At 49.4% G+C, this 10,713-nt stretch overlaps 2 protein-coding genes across 15 annotated transcripts in view; one reads left to right on the top strand and one right to left on the bottom strand.

Moving 5' to 3' along the window:
- Nucleotides 1-5,663: 5,663 nt before the first annotated feature.
- Tmed1 (transmembrane p24 trafficking protein 1) lies at nucleotides 5,664-8,600 on the top strand. The gene is made up of 4 exons (XM_031343388.1): nucleotides 5,664-5,899; nucleotides 6,697-6,794; nucleotides 6,934-7,117; nucleotides 7,734-8,600. The coding sequence occupies exons 1-4, from the start codon at nucleotides 5,717-5,719 to the stop codon at nucleotides 7,950-7,952; spliced, it is 684 nt and encodes a 227-aa protein (XP_031199248.1). The 5' UTR covers nucleotides 5,664-5,716; the 3' UTR covers nucleotides 7,953-8,600.
- Nucleotides 8,357-10,713, bottom strand: part of Dnm2 (dynamin 2) — an 84,192-nt gene continuing 81,835 nt past the window's right edge. For 7 of the 14 annotated variants that reach the window (XM_031343365.1, XM_031343369.1, XM_031343364.1 and 4 more), the window contains 2 exons: nucleotides 10,450-10,701; nucleotides 9,010-9,831 (listed from right to left, as the gene is read on the bottom strand). In XM_031343365.1, coding sequence (XP_031199225.1) covers nucleotides 9,762-9,831; nucleotides 10,450-10,701 — 322 coding nt within the window. In that variant the 3' untranslated portion in view covers nucleotides 9,010-9,761. Of the gene's footprint in view, nucleotides 8,732-9,009; nucleotides 9,832-10,449; nucleotides 10,702-10,713 lie in introns of those variants that run through there. The other 7 variants (XM_031343367.1, XM_031343366.1, XM_031343370.1 and 4 more) reach the window with 4 other exon arrangements.

The raw sequence follows: 10,713 nt of genomic DNA, 5'->3' as shown, positions 1-10,713 counted from the left end.
CTGTTTGGGTTTTAGTTAATTTTAAATGTTGTCAAAGTTGACCACCAAAAATAGCTATCACACATGGGGAGTCACAGCGCTAAGGGGGGAGTAGTGTAGGTGAGTCACAATGATGATAGGGGGAGTCAGAGTTGTGAAAGGCGAGTCACAGTCACAGTGGGAAATGGGGAAGCAAAGCTGACACTCACCCTCTGGAGCTGAAGTGAATAAGCAGTCCTTGGTAAGCAGAATTACGGGCAAGCCCTTTATCCTATCAGCCAGAAAATGTTTTTTGGGGGGACTATACCTCAGAGGTAGAAGCCTATGTGGCATACAGGAGGTCTGGGTCCCATCCCCAACACCTCAGAAACTGAGCACTGTGTCTCTCATCGTAACTGCAGCCCTTGGGATGCTGGAGCAGGATGTACCTGCCATTCTTTGCTAGGATGGGGCTCATCGGCTTAGCTACAAGAGACCCTGTTTCAGGACAGCTATCTACGACAGAGAACTCAGTACTGCTCTGTGCAGGTGAACATGGAATTCGATACTTGCGGACAGAAGCCAAACCAAGGAATCAACATGGATATGGTCTTTCCTTCTTTCCTTGGTTCTCTTAAAAGGGGGTGGGGGCGGTGAGATGACTCAGGAGTTAAAGCCACTTGCCATCAAGCCTGACTACCTTTAGTGAATCCCCAGACCCACTTGGTGGAAGGACAGGGATAACGCCCGCAAACCATCCTGTCCTGCCTATAGGCATGGTGCTGCACAGCCACACCCAAGCAGAAAATGAATCAAAACACAGCCAAAGGAAACTGGTTTCCTCAGGACCCTTCCCACGGTCATGTGGTTTTTCTCAGGTCTTCTTAGCCAATACACATTCACTGTACTCAAATAGTATGAGTCAGGTCTTTCTCTCTTTTTTAAAAATGGTTTTAATTCTGTTTATTCCAACAGGCAGCATCTCCACTGTCTCACATGATGATACAGGGTGTCAGATGGCTGCGAATGAATCAGAGTGACTGAGTTGTATGTACACTCTGGCAAGTGGCTCACAGCCACCTGAAATGGGATCTGATGGGCGGGCAGATGGAACACTCATGTGCATAAGTAAATCTTAGAAAAAAAGAAAACAAGCAAAAAATAAAACAAACATACAAAAAAAAAGAAAAATCAGGTGAAATATACATAAATCGTTAAAATACAACATCAAAAATCATAATATATAAACAAAAAAAAAAGTAAGGGAAAAATACCCGAACAAATCAATATGAGACAAAAAAACAAAAACAAAAAAACAAACAAACTAAAAATACCATTGAATTCATTGTGTTGGCCATTTACTGCTAGGCTAGGCGTGGGGCCTACCCTTACTTGTGGTTTGTGTACTCAGTAAGACTCTATTGGGGAAAACTAATTTTTCCTTGTGGTCAGTCAACACTTGGAGATAGTTTCTAGGTTAGTGTCCTAGAGTTTCCATTGCTATGAACAGATACCATGACCAAGGCCACTCTTATAAGGATGACATTTAATTGAGGCCAGTTTATAGGTTCAGAGGTTCAGTCTGGTACCATCAAGGCAAAAGGCATGGCATCGTCCAGGCAGGCATGGTGCTGAAGGAGCTGAGAGTTCCACAACTTGTTCCAAAGGGAACTAGGAGAAAACTGGAACCCTCAGGATCTAGGAGGAGCTCTCTTGCCCCATGGGCAGGGCCTGAGCATAGAAGACCCCCGAAGCCCACCCCCACAGTGACTCCCTTCCTCCAACAAGGCCACGGGTCCTGATAGTGCTGCCCTTGGGCAAGCATTTTCAAATCACCACAGTCAGGGATGGGGCTTGTGTCTACTTCCGTTCTCAGTGTTAAGACCCACCTGGCTTGACCCTGGGGAGGCAATGTTCATGCTGCCAAAGTCTCTGTGAGTTCACCTGTTCATCCTGCTGTGTCCAGGACACCTTATTTCCTTGGCACCTTCCGACACTCTGACCCTTACACTCTTTCTGTCTCTTCTTCCACATTGTTCTCTAGGCCCTGGGGGAGGTGGGGGGTACATTTGATGGAGACATCCCTTTTAGGATTGAGTGTTCCGAGGTTTCTCATTCTTTGCACGTTGTCCAGTTATGGGTTCCCATCTGCAGAAGGAAGCTTCTCATGATGGCTGAACGAGGCACTGAGTGGCCTGGATATAGAAGGATGTCACTTTACTGCTACATGCCTTTAGCAGAATGTAGTGTTTGGCTATCTGATATCAAGTTCTTGGCTACTGAAGCAGTGACACACATGTTCCATCTCCTGGGTGGGCTTTAACTCCAATCATAAAGTAGTTGGTTACTCTCACAATGCTGTGCCATGCCTGTACCAGCATATCGTGTAGGCAGGTCACCATTGAGATGGAAAGATTTATAGCTGAGTTGGAGTTCGCTCTTCTCCAGTAGCGTGCAAAGTACCATCCAATACCATGAACACCAGTCATGACAGTTCACACGGGGCTTCCTTTGGTCAACAGCTCAATCAGATGTAACTGATTTTTGGCACTGGAGGTTTTACTTGGTGGTGAGACATCGGTTGGAGCTTTATCTCCCCGTATTTTGCAATTCCATTTAGATTTCTTTCATACATGTATATATTTTATCTTTTTTTTTTTTTTTTAGATTTTATTTATTATATATAAGTACACTGTAGCTGTCTTCAGACACACCAGAAGAGGGCGTCAGATCTCATTACAGATGGTTGTGAGCCACCATGTGGTTGCTGGGAATTGAACTCAGGATCTTTGAAAGAGCAGTCAGTGCTCTTAACTGCTGAGCCATCTCTCAGCACCATACATGTATATATTTTAAGAGGCTTCTGCAGTAGGTTTCCATTCGAAGCTTCAAATGGCCTTAAGAGTTGGCCACTCCCTCTGCTCCACCCCTACCATCTCTGCCCCTCTGCATCTCCATTTAATCCTCCTGTTCTGGTGACTCCCACCTCATCTCTCCATAACTATTTTATTTCCATTTCCCCTTCCTTGGTTATCCTGTCCTCCTACCTAGTCCTCCTGACCTCTATGGTTAGACAGTTGTAGCAAGCATAAAGCTAACACACACTATACTTTTTTTTAAAATTTATTTTATGTGTATGAGCACACTGTAGCTGTACAGATGGCTGTGAACCATCATATGGCTGCTGGGAATTGAACTCAGGACCTCTGCTTGCTCTGGCCCCGCTTGCTCTGGCCCACACACACTATACTTATCTTTTTGGGTCTGGGTTACTTCACCTTAGCATCCATCCAGTTGCCTGTGAATTCCATGATTTCATTTAAAAAACAAACAAAAACAGCTGAGTAGTATTTGGCTGTATAAATGTACCACATTTCCATTATCAAGTCAGCTGTTGATGGACATCTAGGCTCTTTTTGTTTCTGGCATAGACATTGTAGAGTAGCAGTGAACATCAATGAGCAGTGGGGCTTTCCCTCTCGTTTTTTGAGACAGGGTTTGTCTGTGTAGCCCTGGCTGTACTGGAACTCACTTTGAAGACAAGGACGATCTCAAACTCACCCGGATCCTCCTGCCTGACTCTGGAATGCTGAGATTAAAGGAGTTCTCCACTATGCCCAGCTGCGTGTTCATTTTGTACCCTGCTACTTTGCTGCAAGTGTTTATCAGCTCAAGTTTCCTGGTGAGGTTTTTAGAGTCTTTTATGTATAAAATCACAGTATCTGCAAATGAAGACACTGTGTCTTTTTCCTTTCCTATTTGTGTCCACTTGGTCTCCTGCTGGCGTCTTATTACTGTAGCTAAGACTTCAAGCACTGCCAAGTGGTGGTGTTGGTGCATGCTTTTAACTCCAGTACTTGGGAGAGAGAGGCAGGCAGATTTCCATGAGTTCAAGGCCAGCCTGGTTTAGAGTTTTAGGATAGCCAAGGTTACAAAGAGAAACCTTGTCTAAAAAAAAAAAGTCTTCAAGTACTGTATTAAATAGATATGGAGAGTGGAGTGGACACCTTGTTTCAAGTACTATATTAAATAGATATGGAGAGTGGACACCTTGTTTCTTTTTTTGTTTGCTTGTTTGTTTTTTTGAGACAGGATTTCTCTGTAATCAACACAGTCTAACCTGCTCTAGGCAACCCTGACTGAAACTCTTGCCTCAGCTGATCCCAGAGTGGGCTAAGTTGGTTGACAAAATTAATTCTCATATTGTTCTTTCCTGACCAGGATCACTTCACTAACATTTGAGGTTTCTTGGTGCTCATGTGTTTGCTTTTGTGAACAAATAGAGTTAGTCCTAGGACCTTTCCCATGCTATACAAACTATACCCCCTTAATTATTTTAAAATTGATTGAAGACAGAGTTTTTCTGTATAGCCCTGTCTAACCTGGAACTAACTATGCAGACCAGGCCAGCCTCAACCCAGAGATTCACCTGCCTCTCCTTCCTGAGTGCTAGGATTAAAGGCACAATTTCTTTTTATCATATTGTATTTTGTGTATGTTCCAGTTTTGTTTCTATTGCTGTGATAAAATCTATCACCAAAAGCAACTTGGGGAAGAAATAGGTTATTTAGGTCACAAGTCTCAATCATAGTTGCTCACTGAGGGCGTCAGGGCAAGAGCTATGGAGTATAGTGCTTACTGGCTTGTTCAAGCTACTTTTCCTATATAGCTCATACCCACCTGCCTAGGGAAAGTACCATCTACAGTGGGCTGGGCCTTCCAGCATCAATTAGTAATATAGAAAATGCCCATAAGGGAATTCCTCAAGTGAGACTCAACTTGCCAGATTAGTTTGTGTCAGGTGAAAAAGAACTAGCTACACATTGTTTTGTCTGTGAGTGTGTGTGTGCATGCAAGTCAGAGGACAATAGCAGGAGTCAATTCTTACCTACTATTGTAGTACATGGATTGAACTAAGGCTATTAGGTTTAGCAGCAAGCGCCTCTATTCTCTGAGCCACTCGAAGTCCAAATAGATTCCTCGATTTTTGCTGGTCTGGAACTATATAGTTCCATACCAGTTCGAGAGGATGGCCTCCTGACTCAGCCTTCCAAGTACTGGAATTACTGCATGTGTCAGCACAGATGCACTTGGACCTGTTGACCCAAAGATTTGAGATACATTGTATGCAGGGTGAGGCAGTATTCTACTCACTAACAGACATTCCAACACCCCCAACTTAACAGAACAAACCCTTTTATAAGGGATGGTATAAGGTGTAAAGAAAAAGCAGTCTGGGGAGGTCATGCGCACTGAACTAACATCGCCAGAACCCCAATATTGGAGTACCAGCACCTGGCAAATCTTAAAGCTTGATGCACCCATCACACAAATCGAGATCAGGCTCCAACACAGCCGCGGTCCTCGGAGGGCTACGCCTACACTTGACTGACCAATGGGCGACACCTTGAATTGGGGGAGGCAGACGGCGGCGGTGCCACGGAAGGACCTGCAAACCTCCCCGTTTAGTCATCTTAATTTTTGCCTGTAAAGAAATACTTCACCATTTTTAGGTCTGTCATTTCCACCACCAAATGCAGTGGTAGACAGCATACTTGGGAAAGTTTCACGAAATTCGCAGTAGCTTTCTAACAGATTAGGCAATTACCAGGGCAGCTCCTCTCCCTGGGGTCCTTCACTCGGCATTCCGCGGCTATGGGGTCGAACAGAAGCCGAAGCCAATGAGCTTTGCCGAAATGAGAGGTGGGCAGGACAAATTCTGAGAGCATCCACGCCCCGTGAGTAGAGGGTGACCCGGATGATGGCGGCCGGCGCGGCCGTAGCACTGGCCCTGTGGCTACTCCTGCCAGCAGTAGGAGTGGGAGAGGCGGGGCCGCCGCCCATCCAGGACGGCGAGTTCACATTTCTGCTTCCCGCCGGGAGGAAGCAGTGTTTCTATCAGTCCGCACCGGCCAATGCTAGTCTTGAGACCGAGTACCAGGTGAGAGAGAGGGTCCCGGGCTCCGAACAGAGCGGACTGGGGGCGTGGCCAACCGGCAGGAGGGGCTGGGCAGGGGCGTGGCCAGAACGCTAATAGTCTTGCAGAGAAGGGGCATCCTCTGCTCAAAGCTCGCTCTTTGGCTTGGGTTTTAGCGAAGGTCCTGGAGGCTGTTGGGTAGGTTACGGCTAAGTTAGCGGTCAGGTAGACGCCCACCTTGGACGGCTCAAGGGAGTGGCAGGGTGGCTTGATGAGAGACATCACGAGGATGCCTCTTAGGGACCGGGAAGGGACGTTGTAGGTGTGGATGTTGGTCTTCAGATAGGCCCTTGGGGGAATCCAAGTAGCTTGCTGCTAAACTACAATGACCCGAGTTTCTTAACTCTATGGTAAAAGTGCAGAACCAACTCCTACAAGTTGTCCTCTAATCTCCACGAGCGCTGCTCTACCCCAAGCAAATACATGGGGTTTTGTGGTTGTTTTTTTTCCCTCCTTCTTCCTTTTTTGTTTTTTTTGAGACAGGGTTTCTCTGTGTAGCCCTGGCTGTCCTGGAACTCACTCTGTAGACCAGGCTGGCCACGAACTCAGAGATCCACCTGCCTCTGCTTCCCAAGTGCTGGGATCAAAGGCATGTGCCACCACTGCCTGGCTTTTTTTTTTTTTCTTCTTCTTCTTCTTCTTAAAGATAGGCTCATGGTGGTCTTACATGGGTCTTTCCCAGTTCAGTGTAACCCAGGCTTTCTGTGGTAGATAGGCTTGGCTCAAAGCTGCCCGTTTCCCAATTCTTACCTGCTTTTCAGGTGATCGGAGGTGCTGGGCTGGACGTGGACTTCACCTTGGAGAGCCCTCAGGGTGTGCTGTTGGTCAGTGAGTCTCGAAAGGCTGATGGGGTGCACACGTGAGTGAAGTCCTGCCCTGCCTTGGTTCAGTTACAGCCCTGCAGCTCCCCAGTGGCCTCAGGTTACCATCCTACTGGTTCCACAGACCAGCTGGCTGGTCACTCCAAGGTCATGTCTGTGTCTCATCTGTCTGCTCAGGGTGGAGCCCACGGAGGCCGGAGACTACAGACTTTGCTTTGACAACTCCTTCAGCACCATCTCAGAGAAGCTGGTGTTCTTTGAGCTCATCTTTGACAGCTTCCAAGATGAGGAGGAGGTAGAAGGTTGGGCCGAGGCTGTGGAGCCAGAAGAGATGCTTGATGTCAAAATGGAAGACATCAAGGTGAGTTGGGTGTGATGGTGCATGCTTATAATCCCAGTTCTTAGGAGGCTAAGGCACGATTCCAGGGAGTTCAAGACCAACCTTATTTCATAGCAAGATCCCATCTCATAAAATCAAAAGAAAGGGCTGGGAATAATTCAGTTGGCAGAGCACTTACGGAGGACACTCCCACACCTGAGCTCCCATACCCAACACTGCACAAACTGGGTATGAGTTGCTCATGGTCAAATAGATCACAAGTTCGAAGTCATCCTTGACTTGCACAGAAAGACTAGCTTTTGTTTGGTGAACTGGCTTGGGGGCAAAGGCAACTGGCACCAAGCCTAACTACCTGGGACCCACATGGTGGAAGGAGAGATCGGATTCTTGCAAGATGCTCTCTGACCCCCATATGTAACCCATAGCATGTGCACCCTAATCCCCCTTAAAAAGAAAAGTCTTACATACCCCCCCAAAAAAAAACCCAAAAAAACAAGAAAACACCAAGGGGGGAAAGACTCAGTTTATAGAGGAATATGTGAGGCAGATGAACTGGTAGCCACAGCCAGTGCATGGTAGGAATGGGGATTCTGACTTAAGCAGCCTGACCGCTTCCTCTCTGTACCTGCCCTGGCAGGAATCCATAGAGACCATGAGGACCCGGCTGGAACGGAGCATCCAGATGCTCACTCTACTCCGGGCCTTTGAGGCTCGTGATCGTAATCTTCAAGAAGACAACCTTGAGCGGGTCAACTTCTGGTCAGCTGCCAATGTGGCTGTGTTGCTGCTGGTGGCCGTCCTTCAGGTCTGCACACTGAAGCGCTTCTTCCATGACAAGCGCCCTGTACCCACGTAGCCCCTGCCACAGAGGATGAAGGAAACAGCGGAGGGCAGCGGGTGTGTGACTTGCTGGACACCTCCCAGACACTGCATAGTTGGGTCCTTAACAGTGGCTCCATGTGTCTCCCTTCTTCAGTGACTAGGGAGTGCCAATGGCTCGCAGACCCCTTGGAAGGGGGAGGGCTCAGCGACAGCGCCTGTTTCTTGGAAGGTGGAAGTGTTAGGTGCTGCAATGTGGGGACATACTGCCCTTGGACGCCCTGGTTTTCTCCTGAAATCGTGCCTTAGCTTCAGTCTTCCAGCCATCAGGATGGGGTCAAGTTGTGGACACCCACAGACACCCCAACGCCAGTGTCTCTGCTTTAATCCTGGGGGTAAGCCTACTTTACTAGGGTCAGGGAAGGAGACACACCTGCAGACTTCTTGCCAGGACAGTCACTTTTATTTGAAAGGAAGGAGCCCTGGCCCCTTGACCCAGAGGGGAGCCAGCTAGTTGATGATTTGGTAAGAGAACTCTGGGAGAGGAGCCCACCCTTCTCTCTGGGTGCAGGGCCTCAGAAAAGGCTGAGGTGCAGCTCTGCCAAGGCTGGACTATGAGCCTTAAGGAACAAAGGGATTTGTCCTGGGCACTGGAGTCAATAAATTATGGTCAGAAAAGTTAACAGTGCCTGGTGACTGGGGCTCAGGGATGTCAGCTTGGGACAGACCTAGCCTCAAGCCAGGGGCAGCCAGGGTGGGGGGGACTCCCACGAAGCTCAGAAGAAAGGTCTGGCAGGAGCCGATGGAGGTGGTCGCCTGGCACGAAAGAAAAAGATCATAAAACAAAGTTGAATCGTGTCCCCTATAGAGCTAGTGGGGGACTTGGATGTGGGCTTGGCCACAATATCGCTTGGAATAGTGGATAGAATTCCTGTTTTCCATGAGCACTGTGTGTAAGGCCTGGTGGTGATGGGGACAAGAGGGATTCAGAACAGATGACACAAGACTCACACATGTAAATGAGTGTGGGCAGCCCCATGAGGGGGTGCTCAATCTCCTGAACTGGGACACACACAAAAGGCCCACACACATAGCCACCAGAAGGGCTTCCCTTTATTTTAGTTTATTAATAGGATATACAGATGCAGGCACTTAACAGTGGTCAATCCAAATGATGGGAGCAGAATCTGCAGAGGCACCCAGGGCCCACCCTGTGGGGACATCAGGTTGGGAGCCAAGAGGCCTCTGTTGTCTCCCCAGTTCATACAGCCCAAACCACAACTGGGGCTGAGGAGAGGCAGGCCAGAGCTGAGGCACTCCAGGCCTGAGGAAGGCACAAAGGCACCTCTGGGTGTGGAGACTGGGCTGGACTCAGGCTGTGTGGTTAATATGGCCAAAGAAGCTATATATATATATATATATATACACAACTTGAGCCATCAGCACTGGACCTGCTGGGCCTGCTCACTCCTGAGGAGGCCTTAGGGAAAGGGGACAGTTCCTGTACCCTAGAAAGAACAATGGCTTACAGCCTGGAGGAGCCCCGGTAGTGTTCCCCTACACTGTCTTGGATCTTTCTTTCTAGATGGTCCCAAGGATGAAGTTCCTGTTCTGCTAACCAGAGCTCCTCCTTGTCCCAAAGTGCAAAGCCCCCGTGTGCTGTGGGACTCCTTCCTGCCCCACCCCCCCATTGCCATGCCCACTAGGGCCAGGAAGGAAAGGGCAGGGCTTGCCCCCGGGGAGCCTGGTCCCAGCATGGGGGGCAGTAGCAGGGCCCAGACCACCAAAGCTCTCCTGCATTGTGGGTGCACGAGGACCCCCCCCCCAGAACATTGCCCCCTGCAGCCTAGTCGAGCAGGGATGGCTCGGCTGGGCGGATAATGGTGGGCCGGCTGGGCGCAGCGGGCGCTCTTCTGCTGCAAAGAAAGTAAAGACACGGGGAGGAGGAGGGCAGTGAGGGTAGAAGCAGGGTGAGAATGGGGACCCGGGGACCCAGCCCTCCCAGCCCACCTGAGGCACTCCCAGAGTTGGGGTACAGGGGACTGTCAATCCAGATACTTTCCTAGTATCCCCACCTCACTAGCTGGCTTGGGTTTTATAGGCAAGTTCTCTGCCTTGGGAGGAGCTAGCTCCCTCCTTCCAACAGAAGGTCCTGGAGACTGAACTCAGGTCACCATAGAAAGCCCCTTACCATCTTGCCTGCTTCTCTGATCTCTCAGAAATGGAGCCCAGAACCTGGCTCACCAGGCATTGCTGACTTCAGCAGGGTCAACACTGGTATAGGTGCCCAGGGCTAGGCAGACATGTAACCTGCTGCTTAAAAGCCAGGCCAGGAACCCTGGCATCAGCTGATCCACTGCTCTGTGGCACTGGCTAAGCAGGGGTTGGCCCTTTTGGGGCTCAGTTTCTCAGGACACAAGCAGAAATGCCCGTGTTCTATGTCCTGTTGCAACTACACTAGAACTCATCAGAAGTGGGGAGAGGTCAAAGTCACCGTGAAGGCCGGGCCCCAGGATGCAGGCTGTGGGCCTTACCTGGGCACTCCTGGAGGAATACCAGGGGGAATCCGTGCTGGCCGAGATGGTATCTGAGGTGGCGCAGAGAAGGGGTCATTGTTGGCAAACACACTCTGTGGTCCAGGCCGGGATGGGATGGGGGGTGCTGAGAAGGAGGATGTAGCCCCCACAGGCATAGGAATCAGGGGAGGCCCCGGTGTGGGACCCCTCACTGCAGGTGGCCGGCCTGGTGGGTGTACACTGGACACAGGTCGGCGCTGTGGAGTGGGGCTGTGGAGGAAG

Source organism: Mastomys coucha, unplaced genomic scaffold (genome assembly GCF_008632895.1).
Source record: "Mastomys coucha isolate ucsf_1 unplaced genomic scaffold, UCSF_Mcou_1 pScaffold23, whole genome shotgun sequence".
Classification (NCBI taxonomy): domain Eukaryota; kingdom Metazoa; phylum Chordata; class Mammalia; order Rodentia; family Muridae; genus Mastomys; species Mastomys coucha.
Note: the sequence above shows the minus strand (reverse complement) of the source record. Positions and strands in the feature narration are given on the sequence as shown.

Coding starts and splice junctions, on each gene's coding strand:
- Tmed1 (XM_031343388.1), top strand. CDS start 5,717: ATGATGGCGGCCGGCGCGGCCGTAGCACTGGCCCTGTGGCTACTCCTG. Junction 5,900..6,696: donor GTCTTGAGACCGAGTACCAG/GTGAGAGAGAGG, acceptor CCTGCTTTTCAG/GTGATCGGAGGTGCTGGGCT. Junction 6,795..6,933: donor AAGGCTGATGGGGTGCACAC/GTGAGTGAAGTC, acceptor CTGTCTGCTCAG/GGTGGAGCCCACGGAGGCCG.